Source organism: Notolabrus celidotus, chromosome 21, assembly GCF_009762535.1.
Source record: "Notolabrus celidotus isolate fNotCel1 chromosome 21, fNotCel1.pri, whole genome shotgun sequence".
NCBI lineage: Eukaryota > Metazoa > Chordata > Actinopteri > Labriformes > Labridae > Notolabrus > Notolabrus celidotus.
The window spans coordinates 16,185,959-16,210,071 of NC_048292.1; the positions used below are offsets into that span (position 1 = coordinate 16,185,959).

At 39.7% G+C, this 24,113-nt stretch overlaps 2 protein-coding genes across 3 annotated transcripts; both read right to left on the reverse strand.

Annotated features, from left to right (window-relative positions):
* Window positions 1–416: 416 nt before the first annotated feature.
* On the reverse strand, window positions 417–6,968 carry gpr19 (G protein-coupled receptor 19). The gene is made up of 2 exons (XM_034673680.1): window positions 6,658–6,968; window positions 417–2,889 (listed from the first exon to the last, which is right to left on the reverse strand). Exon 2 carries the CDS (start codon window positions 2,867–2,869, stop codon window positions 1,592–1,594), a length of 1,278 nt encoding a protein of 425 aa, XP_034529571.1. The 5' UTR covers window positions 2,870–2,889; window positions 6,658–6,968; the 3' UTR covers window positions 417–1,591.
* A 3,729-nt stretch (window positions 6,969–10,697) lies between these two features.
* Window positions 10,698–24,113, reverse strand: tbk1 (TANK-binding kinase 1). 2 transcript variants are annotated; one of them, XM_034673706.1, is made up of 21 exons: window positions 23,907–24,027; window positions 21,964–22,070; window positions 20,899–21,039; window positions 18,580–18,709; window positions 18,285–18,466; window positions 17,931–18,091; window positions 17,739–17,849; window positions 17,481–17,660; window positions 16,637–16,833; window positions 16,208–16,266; window positions 15,951–16,042; window positions 15,572–15,673; window positions 15,401–15,479; window positions 15,106–15,227; window positions 14,926–15,002; window positions 14,742–14,781; window positions 13,657–13,758; window positions 13,436–13,532; window positions 13,245–13,345; window positions 13,033–13,104; window positions 10,698–12,202 (listed from the first exon to the last, which is right to left on the reverse strand). In XM_034673706.1, exons 2-21 carry the CDS (start codon window positions 22,048–22,050, stop codon window positions 12,163–12,165), a joined length of 2,172 nt encoding a protein of 723 aa, XP_034529597.1. In that variant the 5' UTR covers window positions 22,051–22,070; window positions 23,907–24,027; the 3' UTR covers window positions 10,698–12,162. The 2 variants fall into 2 exon arrangements, with proteins under 2 accessions (XP_034529597.1, XP_034529596.1); XM_034673705.1 differs by having other exon boundaries at window positions 10,942–12,202; window positions 24,016–24,113.

The window sequence follows — 24,113 nt, forward strand, 5'->3', positions numbered from 1 at the left end:
TTTAAATTGTGTTCAATTCATCAGTTTCTGGGAGTGTCATTTTTTAATGTCCAGAGTATGGCGTAATTAGTTTCCCCCCCAATATGTTTACTACTATTTCTTTGTTTTAAAATGTAATATAATTTCAACAGTTTGAGACCACTGACTGTATATAAATATGGATGGCTCACCTGTATCTCCTCCTGTTGTACAAAAATGATGCCAAAATACCACTGCAATGGGCACTGGCACCTTGCATGTGACTTATTTTGGAGCCAAGACACACGAAAGAGTGTGATTGAGCCGCTTCCTCAGATGAAAACACACATTTAACTTACCGATAAAGAGTTGAAGATCTCTGACGAGGGTACAGGTCGCCAATCTTGGACATAAATCAGTGTGATAAGAACAGATTAGAATGACAGAAACGTTGTTTTGAGAAACATTTATTTGTCGTGTTTTTTGATTTTATAGTTTGACCCATGTCCCATCTGTTAACATGGAGGAGTGTATGAGCTATACTGCAGCCAGTCACAAGGGGCAGCTCCATATGTTTTGTCTTTATTTTCGGGGAGCTGTCATGTTGTCCTTTTTTTACAGTCTAAGAGTTGAAGGTGTATGCTAAGCTAGGTGTCATTTCAAATTGTATTTGAAGACCTCCAAGCCTCCAGTAAGTGGATACTTAGCTGAATACAGCTCTGAAACAGAAATAACACCTGATTAAACTTTCTATTTCTATTTCCTGTTATGTAGCTAGTTTTTAAATAGCTTACTTGACAGCTGGGTAGCTAACTAGTTGAAGGTTCTCACCCTCTCTGCTTCAAAAGGATCTGTTTGACAAATTGTTTTGTCAAATACTGTTTCCAGTCACTTTATAGCTAACAAAGTGGGAATGTCCTAAGAGTGCAACAGAAAAAAGAAAGTGTAATTCAGCAACAACAAGACTGATAGATAAATAAATAAGGCAGTTATCTGCAAACAGTACCTGTTTACTGCACAGTTAGGTCCTACAACTTACCCACTGTGCAACTCTACAGTCTCATAATCTGAATTTAGAAACACAGTGTGTTTTATTTTGAGACACTCAGCACAGTTAGCCTGAACAAACTGTCAATTACAGGCTTTGTTAGCTAGCTGACTCAGTAGTTCTATTAGTGTAGCAAAAGACACAATGTCAATGTTAACATACGGTAATAGCCACAACTGACGTTAGCTTCTACCACATACAAAACTGAAGCAAACCAGATGCTTTGTCAACAGGTCACTGATAGATGCCACAGACTATGGTTAGCTAGCTGATAAGCTGACATCATAACACAAAATCTGCCAACAATCCATCGAAAACACAGCACACAAATAAATCATGAGTAAAATATGAAAACAAAAAGAGCTGGCTCTTCACAGCAGCTCTGAACCTTCAATATGGCGTCCAGAAGGTGTGTTACATCTGAAAAAGCCCTTTACACAAACCGGACACATTCTGTTTTTGTGAGCTTTTGTTCTTAGCATGTTAACACCAGCTAGCTCACCTGCCAACACTGGCAGTGTGCAGTTGAACAAAGTTTAAGGTACGTTCATTACGTGTCCAGTTGTTCAAACTGTGCCGTCTCACTCAGACAAAAGTATTTGGAGGGTTGGCATTAGTGGTCCAGGCGACCTTCTTTTCCTTAGCGTCTCGGTCAAATGTATCGTACACTGAGTCCTTGGTGCCTGTCTTAGCTTGTACTGGGATCTCCACCACCCCAATGTAGTTCTTTTTGGCCATCCGAGAGCTGGCCGTGATGGTGTACGCATTACTGCGGTAACACTTCATAGACGACATGCAGAAGGTCTCCCTCATGCCCCTTCTGAAGTTCGCATTGTAGACAGAGTACAGGGTCGGCTTGGACGCTGTGGAGCTGAAGGAGATCCAGGCGATGGCCGCAAAGAACAGCAGCCCCTGCCTACTGGGTCCATCAGACTCCCTCGGGTGCCACAGCTGGGCGATGTAGAAGGGCGTCCAGGTGAGGAAGAAAACTGTATTAAGCATCAGGAACATCTTGATGGTCTTGACTTTAGTTCTCGGAACGATGTTCATTGTCCGGCGCACTGTGTGGCCATCAGCGCTAATCCTCCAGATGTAGCGAATCACCCGCTGATAGAATGACACGAGCAGGCCAACCGGGACCAAAAAGCCAAACAGGAGATGAACCGCAGCATAAGATACACTGCCCCAGTTGTCTGGAAGGAAAAAGTCACAGTGACTGCTGGCTGTAGATGTGGAGCCGTAGAAGAAGAGGCAGGGTGACACGAAGGCTGCGTCAAACAGCCATGAGGCCAGGATCATCTTCTTGGCTTTCTCTCTGGACACTTTGAAGCTGAGGGGGTAAATGATTGTGTAGAAGCGGTCCACAGAGATGGACAGCAGGACATAGACCTGCACACCCGCGCAGAGGTGGTGCACGTAGCGCACAGCCTTGCAGGCAGCAGCACTCAGCGGCCATTGTCCTGCTGCCACCTGCAAAAGGAGGAAGGGGGCACATCCTAGGCTCATAAGCAAGTCCGCACAGGCCATAGACACCACAAAATAGTTGGTGGTGGACTGTGTCCGTCGGCTCCGGTGGATGACCAGGCAGACCAGGGCATTTCCAAGGATGGAGACCAACCAGAGAACCCCGAAAACCAAGCCCAGGACGACAGCCTCACCCGTAGTCAGCTCATAGGAGGCCGATGTCCTGTTCAGCTGGCCAGAGGGCGAACCCTCAAGGCTGCAGAGGGGGGTTGTGGGTATGGTTGCCAGGACAGTCGAGTTTTCCTTCACAGAGTAGTTAAATGACATCTGATATGAGAAAGACGGAGAGTGAAGGATGGGGTTGACACCAACTGTGTTTGAAGACAGGGCGTACACCATTGCTATGCACCACAGAAGATCTGTAGAGACAGAAAAACAATTCACCGTTACTTCAGACACTCACAGTTAGTGACAACCTGACTTTGCGAGGCTTTACACTGTAACTGCTCCTGACTGTTGTTTTACAAGAGGTCGTTCCAAGATGAAGGATGGAAGGCTGGTTGATTGTTATTCTTGGATGGAAAGGCAGTTTAGTTGTACATTAGGTCAAAGTTAGACAGAGATGGGTACAAAGGTTGATAGTTTGGTTGATGGATCAATTGCAAAATTTCTTGACAATCAGCAGTTAGGTACACCCAGAGGTAGCTTAGTAGGGTTGGTGGATTGGTTGATGGTCAGTACCTCAGTAGCTTGATTAGTAAGTTGATTGGTAGTCAGTAGAGACACAGGTTGATCAGATGACCCATGAGTCAATAAGAAAGGTTGGAAGGTTGGTTAGTTAGTTGGTAGACAGTATGCAAGAAAGGTCAAATAATACGTTGATTTGTTAGGAGGTGGTCAATAGTCGGTTGGTTGGTTGGTTCATGGGTTTGTGGGAAGTCAGTAGGAGAGATTGTTTGGGCAATCATTTACACAGACGGAATGTTGAAGTAGGGTAGGAAGTATTGGACAGTGGTCAATTTGTAAGTATCATGATTGGTAAGTTGGCAGTCAGTGTCTGAGTAGCTTAATTACTATGTTGGTTAGTTGTCAAAAGAGATAAAGGTTGATCAGGTTATCCTTGAGTCTTTAAGAAAGGTTGGTAAATTGGTTAGTTGGTTGGTAGACACTATGTTAGAAAGGTTGATTGATTGGTTGGTTTGCAGGTTGAGCAATCCTTCAGTCAGTTGGTAGGTAGGGATTGGAAAGCTGGTTAGCTGATGGGTTGGTTGGTAGAGCATTTGGGAAATTCTTTAGTCGGAAATGTTTTAAGACATGGTAGGCAGGTTGGGTGGTGTTTTTAAAGGCTTAAAGAACCCTTCTTATGATACTTCTCCTGTAGCTCTAATGAAGACATGTACGGGACAGATGGGACTCCTTCTAATTAAGAAAACCAACATCGCCAACCAATTGAAACACACTCAGCTAGCTGTCAGGGACTTTAAACAATGTGATGAAGACAACGTTCCACTTGAGGAGTCACATCTGGGGATGATGTTTACATGTTCATCATCCGTTGGAAACACCAGTAACAAGAAGGCAGAGTATTATCTCAAGATATGAAACAATATTTTGATTCTGATTATCTCTGTACTGTTAAAAACACCTCCTTACATCACACAAGCCTTTGTGTAAATATAACAACCTCTGGCACCTTCAGCATTAGCTTATTCCCAGCCTGAGCTGCTGGTTGATTTCATTAATCCTTCACAAGATCCCAGTTTAGTGTCCACGGAGATCCCACTCTCCTCAGAGGTTACCTATTACGGCTGTGAAGAAGCCCAAGGGGGGAAATCTCTCTTTATCACTGCCTTTGTGTTTACTCTGCTGGATTTCCTTCTAAACAACCTCATCCATACTTACAGGTAAGCTTGCTAACCCATGAAGACAATTCAACACAACACCTGAACAAAATACTCAAAGAAAAAATGTTAAATATTTGTAATGCAAAAGAAATTCAGGGGTTTAAATGTCTCTCGTAGATTGCATCAGCCTGCAGCCATAAAACAGGCTGTAATGGCTGCGACTTTATCATTGGGGCACAAATACATCCTGTCAAAATTGAGCCACTAATAATTCTTGTATATCTCACTTATAGGCTCAGATTGTTATTCTACATGTCTGGCAGCATTACAAAGAGGACCCCTAAGGAGATAAACCTTTGTGTTGAAGAGGAGGAAGATGTTTTTTAAATCATAAACAGCTGTTACATCACTCTCTACAAACACACCAGACTACACTGACAAAAACAGCAATCCAGCTTAACAGAGAGAAGGAGTTGCTGGTATACCTAAATTCTGAAGTTTGTTGGTATGGTTGTGCGGTTGGTGGGATGTTTTCGTACAAATATTTTTGGTGTTTTGAAAGGTTAATTTGTTTCAACCCCAGCACAAAAACATTTATTAGCTGACTGACGCAGAAATAGATCAGCAACTCAAGTGTTCTGCCTCCAAATATTAGAAATGCACAGACCATTGAGGGTTTTAAGTCTTTGCTTCAAACACACGTCTTTGTGTTTGCTTTTAAGACCTGCTGAGCGAGACATCCCAACACATTATTTTTGTTTTATTTATTGTGGCTTTTCTGTGTTATCTTGTGCATTTTTAATATCTATTATATTTTTTAACTTTTTTTCTTTTTGATTGTGTTTTTAAGCTTGTACAGCACTTTGGTCAACTGCAGTTCTTCTAAAACGTTCTATATAAATAAAGTTTGACGTGACTAAAATTCCTGTTTTGTTAATGGAGTCTGGTGGCTTTAAAGAAGCAGACGTTACATCTGTTTTCAGGCTGATCATTATCAATCAATCAATCAATCAATCAATCAGACTTTATTTATAAAGCGCTTTTCATACAATGACATTGGAACAAAAAGTGCTGTACATAAAAACAACCTAAAATAGAGTAAATTAAGAAAAAGATCCCACCCCCAGCCCTGGCCCCAAACCCACCCCGCAATCCTAAGGTTAAGAGCACAATATGCAACAATAGTTATAAAAACAAAACAAATAAAACAAATAAATAAGGAAGTTGCTGGACAAACTGAGGAAACGCTCTCATGATCTTAATGAGGAAACACTGGAGGTAAAAAAAGACCATAATAAAATGAATTTCTAAGATAATAAAACACTAAAATATTAAACCATAACAAGAAAATAAGATGCTATACTTAAAATAAAGAAATACATAAGTACATAAATAAATAAAATAGAATACAATTGACTAAAATTTGAACTAGATAATAAATAAATAAATAAAAGTGTTAAGAATAAAACTCAGTTAAAAGCAAGACTAAAAAGGTAGTGTTGAAAACCTTGAATAATGCAGATTTTGAAAGCTGTGACATAACACTATGGACTTATTGTGAGCCATTTAAAGGCCTGAGAAAACACAGCACAATAAACATTTTTATAATCATGACTTTATAGCAGAAATTAATGTAAATAAATACAAAAAAATCATCTAAATCATGAGAAAACAGTCTCCATGAGGACCTTCAACTCAGACCTGATCAAAGTAAAGAGTGAAATCTCTTCATGGAAGACACAAATCTCAAATTATATCATGTTATCTTATATGGATGTTGAACATTTAAGGTGTTAAATGACAATGTCCTGTTTCTTTAGCATCACTACTGAGTGACTGTACTTCAATACCTGCTAGAAAACAACACGGTGTGATCTTACGAAAGCTCCTTTTGATGTCACCTGTGAGAAAATGTAATTTTTCAAAGAAATACACACACATGGTCAATAAAAATGTATTTCTTTTATGTGTTGGTGGTTTTAGGTTTTCTTGCTTCTTTTTTATCCTGTAATAATAATCCATCGATCAGAAGTCAATCAGATAAACAGGCCAGTGATGGAGGCAGAGCAGCATCATGTATCCGGCCTGTACAACATGTCTGCTCCTGCATCCACTCACAGCCATTACAGACAGATCTTCACTAAAGAATGATCATATATTTAATGTTAACACATAGAATAAAATCTGTGTGGAAGAAGATTTCCCGCCTGATGTCTACAGGTGATAGAATTATCACCTTTGAGCTGAAATAATCCGCGGAAAGCCCCGTAACGTATGGGTAATAAACCCAGTTAGAGGGGTGTGTTTTGGGGATTAAATGTTGGTGTGTGTCGGTAGACTCACCGGTTCACAGCAGAGCACGAAGGACCGCTTCATGTTGGTGATTTTCCGTGATTCAGAGCGAGTGGTGGAGGAAGAGGAGGAGGGGGAGGAGGAGGTCCGTGAAGGCAGCACACATCATGGCTGTTTGGTCCGTTTGTCCGTCCCTCCACCTGTCTTCCTCTCCGTGTCCACCTGTCCGTCTCTTCGTCCACCTGTCCGTCTCCGGGTCCACCTGTGAAGTCTGTCTGTCGCTCTGTGGAGCCGCTGGAGGATGAAGCAGCTGCTGATGAAGAGGAGGGTAGATGTTTTCTGACAAACAGGGGCGGGCTAGAGCTGTGTTGGGCCCTGAGCTTAGAGTAATGACCCCCTCACCCACCCCATAGATCTTGCTCTCCAGTGAGACTATGAGCATAAAGATTACATTTATTGACCTGAGTTTGAGGAAATATAATATTTTAGTCAGATTTAATTTAAGTTAGCAATTGAAGACAAAAAAATAACATATTCCAGACATCAAATGGTCAAATTATATTTGGGATATTTTTATTAAAACACCACAAAGGACAGAAAACACGAGGGACCTAAACAAATGTATTTAATGCCAAGTAAAGCAGCAGCTTTACAGACAGAGAAGGTGTGAGTTTTACCTATTTAAATTTTTTAATTTTAGTTCTTTCTTAGTAAGAAACAGTGATGATAAAAGACGTTCTGTATTTTTTGTGATAGATAGGCCAACAAAAAGTCAAATCAAGTCAAGTCAAGTCAAAAAATTATATGTGTAATTAAGTTATTTACATACAAGATCAGCTGTTAGCATCCCATAGCATGTTGATGCTAAGGATTATAACGGACATAACGGACATCACAGCTGCTGTGAGTTCATGAAGATGAAGACTTACTCTTCCACTAACTCCCTGAGCTCCATTGTCTCGTAGATTCCTCTGAGCTGCCGTAGACGTCCTCCTGCTGCGGACGTTCTGGACTCCAGCTGATACGGATGTGTTGGACTCCAGCGGCAACAGCTACTACTACTCGTCTCATCACTATCACCTCTCTCTCTTACTCCCCTCTATCTGTCTTTCTAGACCCAACTCGGTCGAGGCATGATGGCTGTCTAACATGAGTCTGGTTCTGCCTGAGGTTTCTGCCTGTTAAAAGGAAGTTTTTCCTCGCCACTGTAACTAGCTAAATACTGTGATGCAATGTTCATGATGGATTAAGGTGGGGTCAGACTGAGTCTTACCCTGTCTTGATGTTGGGTCTCTGTTCATAATACATTGAGTGGTCTAGACCTCCTATGTTTGTAAAAGCGTCTTGAGATAACGTTTGTTGTGATTTGGCGCTATACAAATGAAGATTGATTGATTGATTGATTGATTGATTGATTGATTGATTGATTGATTGATTGATTGATAATACAACATGATACAAATTATTAATGCATATTTACAAACACATACTCACCCTACTTTCCTAACTTATAAATAAATATTCTGTTGGTTTGTTTTTGTTTGTTTTTTTAACTTTCCCTTCTTTTCTTTTCATCATTGTTTTAAATATTAATCCCTATTATTAATTTTTTGGTTTGTATGTGTATACTACATATTCTGTTACTACATACATAATACATTGAAACTTTGTCTTTGTGTTGATTGTTTTACAAGCCTGTTAGGTTTTTTTTTGGCTCCTCCTGCACATAACATATTAGTGGTTAGTTTTATTTATGAATTTATTGATATGTTATATCTTGGCTCGTGTTATTGAACAGCAATGTTTTGTTTTTTCTTTTATGTGTGCAATAAATAAATAAATAAATAACTAAATAAAATGTAAACAAGATTCAGAGTTAGTACAAACATATTTAATATACAATTTTAGAAATGTATAATGTCAGATTGTAGCAATTGTTAGAGCTTTCCAAAAGTGGGGTTGTGAAATGAAGCTAGCTAAAACTGCAGTTCCTCAAGTGTCCACTAGAGGCTGGTCCCAAATGTGACTCAGTCCCCATAGAGCCCCATGTTAAAGTGACCAACTTTACAGCAGAAATTAACGTGTTTACAGCCTGGAACAAAAACAGTTTGGGTCTTTATAGCTTATTTCTCTATTCATGACAACTCTACAGGCTTTCATTTATATATAACTTATCTTTGTAGATTATATTAAGGAATGAAGTTATTCATAATTAGGGGCGTGGCTTCTTTGAGTGACAGGTGGGAGCTGCGAGCAGTGGAGGTTCAGTGGATGAACTGAACCTTGGGGCTGTTTTTGTTTAAATTTATATAATTGTTTGATAATGATGTATCAATAATGGATTACATTACAAGTTGATTTCTGTTGATAATGAAATAATTGAATTAACAGAATAACTGCGGCCTTATCGCTCTGTTTCAGTAAACAACATCAACTTTCCTTTGTGGCCTCCATCAGGAGAATCTCTCTCTCTCTCTCTCTCTCTCTCTCTCTCTCTCTCTCTCTCTCTCTCTCTCTCTCTCTCTCCAACATGTCTGCTCTATAAAAAGAGATGATGCCGTCTCTCGTCTACAATCATCGCTCCAATGCTGACGGGGTTGCTTTCGCAGCATGTTACTGTGGCAACCGCAGCACAGCGGAGACGGTGATTTTCCAACAGGCCAGTCGCCAGGGGCAACCAGGGATGGTGCTGATGGGAGGGAGGACAACAAACACGACAAGAGACGAAACAATGGTTTATAAGGAGACAGATTTGAACCATCAGAGTCAACATTAGGTATGTCAGGTTTGAAGACGTGGGTCAGGTTTAGATTTACATTAGCAGCACAGACGTTAAAAAAGGGTTTCATGTACGGAAGCTCATTTTAGCCAAAAAGGAAAAATAGAAAGAAAACAAAAAAATAAAACAAGTATGTGGATAAGAAAGAAATAAAGCTGATTGTCAGGATGGAGTTCATTTACAAATTTTAGGTAGAAAAAAAGGTTAAATTTTTTTTTTTAACAGATTCCACAAACCTAATTCAAAATATTGACTGATAATTTCTGGTTAATGTCTTTAATTTAAACAAAAATATGACTTATAATTTTACAGTTTAAAAATCTCAGTAAAATATTTTCAATGAGATAGAAAAGGAGATGTTTAAGCAGTTTGCACAGAACAGGGTCGTTGAAATGTGCATGCTTCTCCATGAGTCAGCTTTATGAAATATATGAGAGGGACAAAATTAACATAATCACAAGATCACAAGAAGTATTTAAACTTTATTCAAATTCAGTAAATGACACAATTTTGAAGTGACGGTGTTTAATATTTTAATGTCCTGATTTAGATATTTTATTTTGTCATAATATAGCTTAATCTTTTTTTTTTCCTATTTCCTGATGGACCTCATCAAATCATCACATCTGCAATGAATAAAATATCAACTCTCCTTCATGTCTACTCATTTTAATAATAAACTTTGAGCTAGTAGAGGTTAACTATGGCAGTAGATTTAGACTGCTGTTTTTCTTTCAATTTCCGACCTCTTTTGAAGAATTCTGAGGATTCTTTTCAGAAGTCAAAATTCTAGGTAAGACCTCAATTTTCAGAAGCCCTTGGTCTTTTTCTGTAGTTCACAGGGTACAACAGTACGGATGTAATGTCTCAAAGCTGGGGGTGTTAATTTTAAAATTTTTAACATGTTCTGAATTATTTTATTTATTTTAGTTGAATCTACTGTGTAGAAAATGTTGGCATTCATTTGGATATTTACACAACATCAAAGCAGTGACACTGTTTTTGTCATTTTGCTCAAATAAGTAAATAAATAAATAAGTAAGTAAGTAAGTAAGTAAGTAAGTGAACAAGGGGCACTGGTGGCCTAGGGGTCTGAGCGCCCCACAAATAGAGGCTATAGTCCTCGTTGCAGAGGTTGCCGGTTTGACTCCTGGCTGGTCGACCATTTCCTGCATGTCTTCCCCCACTCTCTACTCCCCACATTTTCTGTCTCTCTTCAGCTGTCCTTTCATTAACAGCAAAAAGCCCAAAAATATAACTTTAAAAAAAAAGTAAGTGAATAAATAAATAAAGGTAACAGCACACAGACTCCTCCATCTTTCTTCGTCTTTATTTACAAGTTTTTCAAACATTCGTTGAATATTTTGAACGCTGATCTTCGACAAAAACAAAAATTACAAAAACAAAAAGAGAACATCTTTATAACTGTAAGAATTAAGATGAACTGATACCAACGTGAAGAGGAAGAGATGTTCATGATCAGGAGCTGGTACAGGAAATGATAATCATTGATTGGCCTCTAAGAATAAATAAACACTAACTGTTATATGCTTGTATATCATTTACCTACCCTTTAATAATTCAGTTAAGTCTGACATTATTACACTGAGTGATTTCTAGAGGATAATAGGCACAGATATAGTTCTTTTAAAAGGTTAAAACCCTTCAAACAACTTTCAATAAAGATTTATAAAAGTTTAACTTTGTTACACAATAAAGAGTCCGACCTGTTCAGGAGATTTAAACTCTCATCTCAACATAAAGAAGGCGACCTCTCAGGTAACTGTTCAGGGTTTTTGTCGCCCCCTCAGACAGCTCTTCTTCCATGCAAACATCCAAAACAAACACCTTCATTCATCATAGTCCAGTTACTATGATACAGTCCCTTAAAATGAACTTAATTCATCCTTAATTTATCAGGAAAACACAACAAACACCTTTCATACAAAATAAAGCTGTGCATCCAGAAATCCTTCAGTGCGTCTTTTCATGTTTTAAAGAAGTTAAACAACTTTTTTTTTATTTAAATGAACCCAACTTTTAGGTATTTTTGGGGATTACTTAAAAATCAAAATTTTGTCATGGTGTTAAAAAGTATAATCCCATCGCTAGAGTATTTTTGAAGTGTAAAATCCCTTCTAAATCAAGCTAATAACATTAAAAGACTGACTTCAGTAATGCTTTTATAGAATTTAATTTGGTCTTTTAATGTGGAAATCCAGCCCATTACTGTTATTTGGTCAATTTAAAAGCTTTTACTTCTCAATCCACGAATTCCCTTCAATATTTGAATCCATTAAACCCTCATTTTGTAATTATTTTAATGTTGGTGACCACATCTTAACTCCCAGGTACCAAACAGGTGGACTTCAGCTTGCTGTAAATTAAAAAAGTCCTCTAAAACAATCTAAAATAATTAAATTTAAACTAAAAATCCTTCAATGAAGCCTACAAATGATCTTTGAGGATTTTAATAGTCGTCTCTCTGGATCTCTGGTGCTCACACAGCCTGCTTCAGATGAAGGTGTCAGCGTTTTTATAAGTGCTGTGGTAAATTCACAATTACAGTTTTTTTCGGGGTCTCCGTTCCCTCGCTGTTCATCAGGTTCAGTTAAAGTCGCTTAAACCCGAGCTGCAGCCGTTTGTGGTGCACAGTTTGTCACGTGTTCATGAGCAGAACTGAGCCGTTCATACAAAAAGCTCCACGTCACAGTCGAACGTATTTACAAGATAAACACAGAAAGTATTTACAAACTGCAGCGAGTCCTCGTCTTTTTTTAGCCTCGCAGGCCACCGTCCAGCGTCAGGGTCCCGAACCTGAAAGAGAGACGAGTCGTTAAAGGTGTGATCGGTTTCTGCAAACACTGAAGTTCAACATTTCATGAAACTCATACCAAGGTTCTCGATGTTTTCTTTAGCTTAGCACAAAGACTGAGAGTGGGGGGAATCTGCCAGCTGAGCTCCATCGGAGATTAAAAAATCTGCTGAATTAAGTCAACAGTCGAGTAAAGTTAGGACTAAGTAAATTGAGGTATGTTCATTAATATTATGCTTTGTTATACTTTTCACTTTCTTACATTGTGTCATACTGCTGACTGTGTAGCAACATTTTGTTATTATGCAGCACAGACCTGAAATAACCGCCAAGAGAGTATCAGACAAGCCCCGACTCTGACACTTTTAAGTCTAGACTAAAAATGTTACTCTTTCACGCTGCATACTGTTCAATAATGGATGCAAACCCATTTTTTAACCTTAGTTTTTATTTCTGTAACTACAAACTTTTAATTTCATTTAACAAACTCAGTTTTAATGAAAACTTGTAACTAACTTTACTTTCTTTTTTTCTTGAGCTTAGATTATAAAATATTTTATGTTTTCATGCTTATGTTTGTTTGATGTCATATCTTAAATTGGATGTTTTTCTGACAAGGTATGACGTTATGGAATGAACCTGATATTGGATCTACAATTAAATGTTGGGCGTACGGGCACCCTGCAGGGGTGTCAAGAGGTCTGAGCCAGCTACGGGCTGAGATTCGACATAGAAAAGATTCAATGTGTGTTCCAATTTATCAAAAGAAACAAAAGAAGGAACAATTCTGGCTTTTTATGCTAAGCTAGGCTAACGTGTGGTGCAGACTGACCTCTCTAGGAAGTGGTTGTTCTCTGCCAGCTCTTTGACGACTCCCTCCATCTCCTCCTTCAGCTTCTTCATCCTGAAACACAACAAAGAGATGCTCAATACATGAAACAGAGATCGGATCATATGCCAGGTATTTCCCCTTATTTGGTTTGTTAATGATGATGATGACGATGATGATGGTGACAAGGAGGGGAAGACTAAATATATACTGACCCAAGTGTCATCTCCACCAGGGTGTTCTGGCTCAGGTAGGCCGGAGGTTTCATCCCGCTGGACACCAGAGGAAGAACTTTCTGAGGCAGTAGTTCCTGCAGCTGAACACACAAACACACACAGTGTTTATATTAGCTCTAGGGTCTCATGATGACCTAATGATGTCATGTGACCTGGTGTGATGATGTCACCTTGAGCGCTCTCTCCATCAGCATGGTCACGTCTTTCTCGATGCTGATCAGCTGACCCGACAGGCTGAGCAGCTGCTTCTTCACGTGATGAGCTTTCCTGAAAACACAAAACAAAAAAATTATCCCCGCTCTCGTGGTCGCTAGGCAGCAGAGAGCCGCCGCCCACTTCCTGTCAGTCTGAGTCAGAGGAACATGGCGGACGAAGAGGACAAGTGTGTTACCTCATCCACTCCTCGCTCTTAGAGATGAAGAGGCGGTACTTCATGGCACATTCCTCCGTGAACAGGGATCTGGCTTTACTGGCGTGAAGGACCAACTTCTGCCTGTTAGAGGGACAACAAACAGGAAGTCAGGATTTCAAAATAAAAGCAGAAAGAAGAAATAGCAATAGAAAGGTTGTAATGAAGCTGTTGAGTTGTCTATTTGTATCTTTATCCATATAATAAATTAAATTACAATTAAGTACGTTTTCATGCATATTTAAAGCCAGCTAGACCCCAAAATCTCATGAGATCATTCAAGTAAAATATGAGATTGCAGCTCCTGAGATTAGCTAAATTAGCTTCTTCAATACTAATCAGGACGTTAGTTGTTTACCTTCTTTAAAATTACATTTCAACCACTGATTTATTTAAGAATCTTAAATACAAAGATAACAACTTCAATTTGTAAAAAATCATGTATTGCTCTTACATCTCATCAAAGACTAAAACTAACGTAGCTTCTTCATTAGCTTAAGCGGGAGCTTGCCTATGTTCCCGCATTTCTAAGGTTAGACGGAGTCCTGAGGAAATGCGACATTCAAATTCATGCTAGTTTTACCGTGTGTACCAACCCTAGCTTTAAGGAAATGAAAACAAGGGTTCGGCATCTATAAGCTCTGCTTCAGCCGAAAGCCTTTTTGATCAGCCTATTTTATTTTTTCTTGTGATGATTGTGATTGTGACGATTTCTGCTGCCACTGATCGAAAATTACTCATTCGTTCATTTACTATAAAATGCTTCCAAAAAATCTTGAGGGAGGGAAATGTAGGAACACAAGACCTAATTTTGAAAATCTCCTAGAAATGTGGGAACATAGGGATGACCCTGCTTCAGCAAGCTGCAGCTTCTTTAAAGCTAGCTTTTAGGTGATAAGGTTGTCTTTCTCAGGCTGACTGTATAAAAATACAGAACCTTAAACACTGCCGCATCAATACACTGGATTTGGTTGAATTTAAAAAAGTTTTCTAACAGAAAAAAAAACTTCCACAGACATAGTTTTTCTTTTCCAGTGAAGCAGATATGAGGAAGTCAGTGAACCTACTTGTCAAATTTATGGATCTGTTCTTCGTTGTATGGAAGACCTGAACACAGACAGTACAATCAAACATTATTGATCCTTGGAGGCAAAAAAGGATGTTAAAACAGCAGACAAAAGATTTAAACATCATTTAAAGTGACCCCATCTTTGACTGTGTTTGTGTTTGTGTTTGTGTGTTAGGACTCACGTCTCTCTGCTTTGTCCTTCTTGAACTGCTGGTAGATCGCTGTGATAGCATCCAGCAGCACTTTGATTTTCTCCACACTGCAGAGAGAAGTTCACACATCTCACACACTGTCCAAACATAGAAAACCTCATAATGTAGATAGTTATGTTCTACATTTTTGACCCCCAGAGGCAGCCTTACTTCCTGTCCTCAGGGTGCGTCCCCACTTGTAGTGTCCAGACGTCGGTCAGCAGACCTCCGGGGAGGAATTTACTCTTGATGTCCTGAGCTGTTCGCTCGATGGGATCCAGAGAGCTGGAGATCTAAACACAAACACACACAGAGTATTTAAAGTCAGTACACACTAATATATATACCCAGAAACATGACACTGTACCCAAACACTTGTTCAAACATCTCCTTCTGACTAACAAAATCTCAAATCAAACTGTCCGTGAACAGGTAAAGATGGAATGAGAACAAAGCGACCGCTTACTCTGAGGATTTTCTTGTGCATGTCTGAGATCTCGTCGTATTCTGAGGAGATCATGTTGGCCTGCATCAACATCTCAAACCTGCAGACAGAGAGTCACATGGTTAAATTCTTCACAAACTGAAGTTAGATCATCATTATGAATCTGTTCATTAAGGTGTTTAAGTCTCTCACAGCTGCTCGGTTTTCTCCAGGATCTGGGTGCAGAAGTTACACAGGTGGAAGACCTCAGACTTCTTGTGCAGGATCTCGCTGTAGTCCTCCTTCATCAACTCGCTGCAGGAACACAGATGGAAAAGCTCTTCATTTTTTTTATACCACATCCTAAATCCTAATTACTCTTCTTTGTCTTCAGGAGAAACAGGATTATTGTTTTACATATTCTGAACCCTTAATGCGTTCATAAATTAGATCGCAGCAAACAGGAAGTGAGCTAAATCCAAACCTGTGTGCTCACTGAGTGGACGGCTGATCAGCTGACCTGTGTGCTTTTAAAATGATCTGAATTATCTGAGTAGAAACAGGTCAAACACACACTCTGATGTGGACTCACATTAGACCCCGGACTCCTTTCCGCACCAGTTCCTGATACACCAGGAGAGACTCGGAGGTTTTCCATAAGTGACCGACGTCTCCTGCAAAAGTCTGAAATACAAAAATGGGAGCGTTCGCAGGTTTGTGACGTTATTAAAGAACAAAACATCAACACTGGTGAACATGGAGGTGTTTCAATCTCTGTATCTTTATGGTTGTTGGGTAGTTAACTAGTTTAGACGTGGGGTGGATGGATGTTAGGAGATTAATCTGTACCTTTGCGTAGCTGGCATCCAGGTCCAGATCGTAGCGAGGCTGAACTTTGGGAGGACTGGCTGCAAAGATCAAAAGAGACAGATGAAATATGCTTCATTCTGCAGAGATTATAAAAAAAAGGAAGAAGTGTGCAAGCTGCTGAAGAAAGGAAAGAAGGGAGTAAAAGACTCAGTAGATATAATGCTTCAAGTTTAGGAACTTGAGCCTGATCTGTAGCACATAATCTGTGGACTGAAACCTGATTTAGGACTTTGAGAGTATTAAAAGGAGCTGCTAAAACTTTCTTAAAACAGCAGAGTCAGTGCTTCAGAACAAGTTTATGATTTTTTAATGCCTCCTGAAGTTCATGTCGATAGAACACAAACAACAACAGTTCAACAAACTAAACTTTAATTGAGCGGAGAAAAAAAGAGGGTGAAAGAAACGTACGATCTTCAAAGATGAGTCCCACGGTGGCGACGGACTCGCGGCTGACGAGCATGATGGGGTTGTCTCTGGAGGTTTTGGGGAAGGTCTTGGCTTGTCGGTTGGGGTCGAGGACGAGACGGCGGCCCTCGTACAGCAGCTCCTGGTTGTGCAGAGGGATGCTGGAGCGGCGGGACATCAGCTCCTGGAACAGCGCCGCCCTGTGGACACAGGGAGAAGAGCAGCTGTCAGACAACATCAAGGGGTGAACCTGACTTTAGAGCACTTTATTCCTGGACTTGATGTTATGACCATGATACCTCAGTGACCTCTGGTTTTGTAAAATTAAGCTAACGTAGAAGTATTAAAAAATGCAGTTTCTGGAGTGTCCACTAGAGGCTGTCTCCCAAAGTGAGTCAATCCCCATAGAGCCCTATGTTAACATGTTCAACTTTACAGTAGAAATAAACATGTTTACAGCCTGATACAAACACAGTTTTGGTCTCTACAGCCCATTTCCTGATTCACAGAGTCTTTAAAGTACTGAATTTTTATAGAACTCACCTGTTCACATTAATTTGTACTTGTTAGTATGTATGTATCAACTACATGTTTATACACTAATTGGTGAATTATAAAAAAAAATTTAAAAAATAAAGTTGTTAAGTTTTGAGTGAAGTCAAATTATTGGATTTTTCCTTCTTCATAAATCAGAGGGGAGCAGTTTGTGGATGTTTCTGTGTGGAGGGATTGAGGCGGATTATGAAATGTTCCCGGTCTTACTTGTAAACGTTCCCATCAAGAGTATCTCCTGTTAATCAGAGTCAGGGCTTTAAATCCAGAGCAGATAATCGTCTCTCTTTCTTACGTGTTGTACTCGTGGATGTAGACGTGGTGCAGCGTGGCCTGCTGCAGACTGAACACGTAGACCACCGTCCGGTGCAGGATGTCGTTCGTCTCCGCGAAGAACTGATCGAAGCCCCAGCACTTCTCCTGATCCGCCTCCAGGATGTTAGCCAGGACTGGAGTCAGGAGGCTCTGAAGGCCCCTGAAACATCAGACCCAGAGTGTGAGACACCAGTAACAACTTCAGCAACACACACATTCTCAGAGAGTGTGTTCTTACTTGGACAGACTGCAGGACACGGGCATCTCTGTGCTCCACTCGATCTTCCCGTTCTCACACTTCTGATGCCCGGAGATCGTTCCAGAAGGTTTCTCTGTGATGATTTTATACCTGAAACAAAAACACACACAGCTCGGCTCAGCTTCATGTTGTCCACCTCAGGATTATGTTCTCATGTTTTTAATCGCTCACATGACTTCTTTGTTCCTCCGCGGCCCCTCAAACGGTCTGAACGGGAGGCTGCCGGTGGCGGCGTGATAAAAGGTGACACCGATGCTCCACAGGTCCACCGTGGCTCCGTACTTCTTCTGGTGGTCTTTCCTCAGCACGGCTCGCTCGTACATGTCGGGGTGCTGCGCGGGAGAAGAAGAGGAGGAAGCTTAGAGGAGCCTGTGAGAGCTTTTATACATGATTCATGATATTTTATCGACTTCAAGAAAAAACCTCAACGTCCAGAGTCAATGTGTAAACAGTAGATATTTTATAATCCATGCATCCGTAGGTTTTCTTCCACTTATCTGAGATTGGGTGTGTGTTTTTTCTCACCAGGTATTCCTCGGTGCCGTACAGAGACACAAACTGCTCGTCGTCCTCCAGCTCTCGGGCCGCTCCAAAGTCGGTCAGTTTGTACACGGAGCGCCCTTCCTCTCCGATCACCCTCATGATGTTTCCCGGTTTGATGTCCCGGTGGACGATCCCGTACTCCCTCAGGTGGTTCATACCCGCCACTGGAGGACACAACGACCAATCACAGCACACCTCAGGTGAGTGTATGTGATAAGATTCTCACAGTTGTTTTTATTTCAGGAAACAGGAAGTTAATTTTCAGGCGGTCGCTCACCGACATCGTGCAGAACAATCAGAAACTCGTCCTCTGGAAGTCCATACGCGTTGGAGGACTCCTCGAGGACGGTGTAGAGACTTCCACAGGGACAATACTCCATCACCAGGACTTTATGACGAGTGTTTGACTGAGAGGAGGAAAAGGAGGAGACATGTTTACAGTCAGTCAAACATCTCAATTTTTGAGCAGGAAGCAGCAAAGCTAAGTTAACCTCAACCTGCCCCAGGAGCTGCTGATCATGTTCTACACCTCCATCATCCAGTCTGTTCTGTGTACCTCCATCACTGTCTGGTTTGGCTCTGCAACCAAACTAGACAAACACAGACTGCAGCGGACTATAAGGACTGCAGAAAAAATCATCGGTGTCGACCTGCCCCCCATCCAGGACTTGTACCGGTCCCGGGCCAGGAAACGGGCAGGTAGCATCACTGCTGACCCCTCACACCCTGGACACAAATTCTTTAAACTCCTCCCCTCCGGCAGGCGCTACAGATCACTGTGCGCCAAAACAACCCGCCATAAGAACAGTTTCTTCCCCCAGGCTGTCACTCTGATGAACACTAAACCCTAACAGTGTCATAGCTGTCAGATAAATACTCTCTGTAAATAAACATGTAGATACACAATGCAACAATTCTCAAAGCAGAATTCCATATTTCTATTTTTTGTATTATTTAACTTCTATTTTATAATGTAAAACTACCTCTGCAACTCACCACTGCACTTTATCATATTATTTTAGCCTGTACATATTAGTCAAGCCTATTTGTTGTTTCTTTGTATTTATAGCTAAGGTTATTGTTATTATATTTTTATTTTATTTTTTATTGTAGGTCTTATTCTTATTCTTATTCCTATTCTTATGCCTTGTACAAAGAGAGCACAGTTTTACTGAAGTCAAATTCCTTGTGTGTTCAAGCATACTTGGCGAATAAAGCTGATTCTGATTCTGATTCTGATTAACATCACAGATGTGGAAGTGACGTTAACGTTACTCTCAGTCGGCCATCTTTCATGCTGCTGTCAGAAGAGGAGAGTGACTCAAACATCCACACTGCAAAAAGCCAGCCTTCAAAAACATGAAAAAATATACAAAATTTGGGAGCATGTTACTTAAAATAAGCGAAATTATCTGCAAACAGAGCAAGAAACTTTGGCTTGTCAAGACTTTCCAAAACAAGTAAAAATATCTAACCTCAATGAACCCAGAAATACTTTAAATTAGTGTATTTTCACTGATACCAAGTGCATTCTTCTTGATAGAAATAAAGAAATATGAGACTTCTTTTCTCAATATGTTGAAAAATATTCCTAAAGTAAGTAAATGCTGATTCCATTATCTTTTTTTTGGGGGGGGGGGGGCTTTTACACCTTTTATTTGTAGAGAGGACAGTGGATAGTGCAGGAAAGTGGGAGAGAGTGGGGGAATGACATTCAGGAGGGAGGCCACAGGCTGGATTTGAACCCAGGCCAGCCACTTCATGGACGCGCAATTTAACCATGAGGCTAAATCCGCACCCAATTTTCATCACCTTGACAAAATGACATGCACTAGGCATTACATTTCTTGAAACCAGCAAAGTTATACTAAAAACTGATTTACTTTTCTTGATGGAAAGACAAAAGTTAAGAATATATTTGTCATTATGTAGGATCATGTTCTGCCTTGGAATTTGGATGAACGTATCTGAATGTAATTAGTTCAGTTTGAAACAGTTTGAAATGTTAAATGTTTAAATATTAAGTGTCAGTTTACAGTACTGTGCCAACGGTACTAATACATAGTAGTACATATTTTCTATTGTTTCATTGAAAATAAAACAGTTGAGTACATTTGGCTGACATTTGTTTTAATTGTGTGAAGAAATGTGTCAAAGTCATGATTTCTTATTTCATGCTTGAAATAAGAAATTATTACTTTGAAAAAGCAGTTTTATACATGTGAGTGTTGATGAAACAGCTTTGGAACAGTTGATATTCTAGTTTCAAGCCTGTATTACTCAATATAGGTCATAACATCTCAGTAACAAGCTGTAATATCTTACTGAGATCAGTTAGGACCAAAACACTCAAAACAAGTGAAACACTCTAACATAAAAACTGCTTAGTGAAAATCTTATCAGGCGAAAAATAAGCTTTCAAAAATATAAATATTTCACCTTTATCTGAGATATTCAATCTGACTTAGATTTCTGTTTTTGCAGTGTACATCATTCTTCAGTTTTTCATGTAAGAAAGATCACAAAGCTGTCACAGTTTGAAGCTCCTCCCACAAGGTAAAAGAGAAACATTGATCTGTGTTGCAGCGACACTGACCTCCTCCTCCACGGCGAACAGTTTGACGATGTTTTTGTGGTTCAGTTTCTTCAGGACTTCAAACTCTCTCATCTGGACGTCCAGCGGCCTCAAGAAACTCAGGTTGTTGAAGACTTTGACCGCGTACAGGTCCCCAGTTTTCTGCAACACAACAGAAACATTCAGTCAGACTCACAGAAGTCAGAGATTAATTACAGGATTTGAATCTCTCAGAATCCTCATCCTCTCTATGTGGAAAAACTGACTCTTCTTTAATGTTTTGAACAAGAAAAAAAATGTGGTTCTGACGTCAATGTTTAAACACACAAGTTAATCTTAAATTATCGAAATACAAATCATCTCCTTCCAGGTTTTAATCTTTAAAATTAAAAACTGTTTTAATCTCCCGAGGCGTCGACATGTAATAACAGATCAGATCTGAGACTCCCACAGAAGATCAGGTTCAGACGGATCCTCATGCTTTAAAGATTCAGGTCTTAAGTTCTCAGGAAATCCCCCCTCGCTGCAGTTCACAGCCTGGAGGATTTTCAGATCAAATATAAACAAAAACTGTGAACCGTCTGGGACTCAGACTGCACCGAGCTGCAGGACTGTGAGATGATTCTGAGACTGATGTGACTAAGATCTGTTCCCCATGAGTCTCTACTTTTATGAGTAGGCTTCAAACTGTCCTTTTTGATAAAGCTTATAGTTAGAGCTGGCTCAGGCTTGGACCAGGTCTTAGTTATGCTGCTATAGGCTTAGACTGCCGGGGGAATTGACACACTCGGTTGCATACTTTAACTCTTCCTGTCCCATTAAAGTTACTAACCATAGACCTTTCTGGAGTCCCTGAGCTCCCTTGTCTCGTAGGTTCCTCTGTGTCGCTGCAGTAGATGTGCCAGACTCCAGCCGTTACAACTACTACTATCCATCTTACTACTATCCATCTCACCACTATCATCTCTCTCTCTTCATCTCCCTTTATCTTTCTTTCCCCAGAGTCAGGTTTGAATTCCTATTATTTAAAAACTTTGAGTTAAATAGAGCTGGTCTCTGATTGGCTCCCCCCCCCTCCGTTCTTACCTTGTGTCTGCCGCGGTACACATTTGCCGTGGCTCCCTGACCCAGCAGGTCTGAGATCAACCACAGGTAATTTGTGGTGCTCTGCATCCTGACGGCTGCAACTGAACCTGAACACACAGAGACAGAAACACAGCTCGTCAATAACACGACAAAACAATAAAAACAACCTAAAATCAGGCTGAAAAGCTGAACTGAAGATTCCAGGATGACGTTTGAGAAGAATCGTGAGGCAATTTGTAAGACAGCACGTCATTTAGACCGAGGCAGATGGCTTTCTAACATGAGTCTGGTTCTGCTCTAGGTTTCTGCCTGTTAGAAGGATGTTTTTCCTCACTGCTGAAACTCGTTAAATAATGCAAGGTGCTCTGCTCATGGTGGATTAAGATGAGATCAGACTGAGTCTTATCCTGTCTTGATGTTGGGTTTTTATTAATAATTTAACATAGAGTGGTCTAGACCTGCTCTGTTTGTAAAAGCGTCTTGAGGTAACGTTTGTTGTGATTTGGCGCTATACAGATAAAGATTGATTGATTGATTGATTATTTCTTTGGTCTTGTTTTCACATAGATAAACCCTTGATGTTTTATTGATTGAGCGTTTATTGTATATATATGCCCTTCATTTTATTTGTTTCACGGTTTGGTAACCTGTCTCTTAATTACAAAATGCTCTCAACTGATTGATCAAATGAACGATTTTTCAATGGGATCTCTGGAGATTTGATGAGATCGAATAAAAGCTCCTGAGCTGTAAAAATGTAATGAAGTGTTTATGAGGAATTGTTTACTTCATTATATTTATTCATTTTTTAATGTACAGCATTTGTGTTAAATCATTATTCTATAAAAGTGCTTTACAAATGAAGTCTGATTGATTGATTGTTAAATAGATCAATTAGCTTCTACCTAATCATTCAACCTGTAAATAATATTTATTCCTAAGTAGGTCAAAAAGATTAAAGAGACCAACATATGAAGGTGTATTAACTCTCTCACTGTTCTTGCTGACCTTCACTGGTTCCCAGTTAGCTTTAGAATTGATTTTAAGATTGTAATACTTGTTTTTAAAGCCCTACATGGTCAAGCACCACCATATATTTGCGACCTCATGACTCCTTATGCTCCCAATCATCTACGTGAATTATTTTTAACCTCTTGTGTTGTATTCTGTTTTGCATAATCAAAATTCCTCCTCTCTGTCTAAATGCTTACTTTGTTATCTGAACCACACTTTGTTTGTAAGAGCAATTCGTAAACATTTGTTTTTACAGTTGCTATATAAATAAAGTTATTATTATATTATAATATTATTATTATAATGATTATAATTTTAAAATGATGGATTTCTTCTTATTTATTTTTTATATATTTATTTTTACTGAGTTCATATTTATGAAATTGAATCAATCCCGTTTAATATTTATATTTGTTAAGTATTCATTATTAAAACTAAATCATAAATATTTCACTCGCTACGTGCATACATCCGTGACGTCAGCGCGTATTCATGATGTAGAGCTGTGTCGCTCTGTGGGAAATTCCCGTTTCAGGCCTCTAACAACAAAAACCTGCAGATATTCAGGACCGTGATGATGATACAGCACATTACACAGATCTGTTTAACGACCCTGAAACTGTCCTTCTTATTAACATCCCACCGTCATTACAAAACATCAAATCTTAATATAAATATATATATTTGTAAGGCGATAAGCCGGCTAAAATGAAAGACAGCAATAACAGACAGTTAAATATACAGGTTCGCTCCGGAGTCTGCTGTTCAAGTGTCTCCTAGCTTTAACATTAAAGTCACTAAATGACTCAGTGTCTGGTTTTTATTTTCACTTTCTGCGGACGCTGACTGTCACTCAAATCGGAACCAAACACGATCCTTTAGAACTGCGTTGTGCTAACAAGCTAGCTGTTTTATCTGACCGGGCTTACCGACTTCAGTAGCTAACACGTCGAACTACCAAACGGTATCAGAAGATGACGCGCTGTTTTGTTCTTTATCGTTTAAATTGAATCGTTTTTATTTTGTTTATTTCCTCACCCTTCCTGCTGTGGCGTCGTCTTCTCTTCCGCTGTATGTGGGTCACGTGGAAAAGGTGAACCAATCAGGAAGTAGAACTGAGGAAAAGGGGCGTGGAG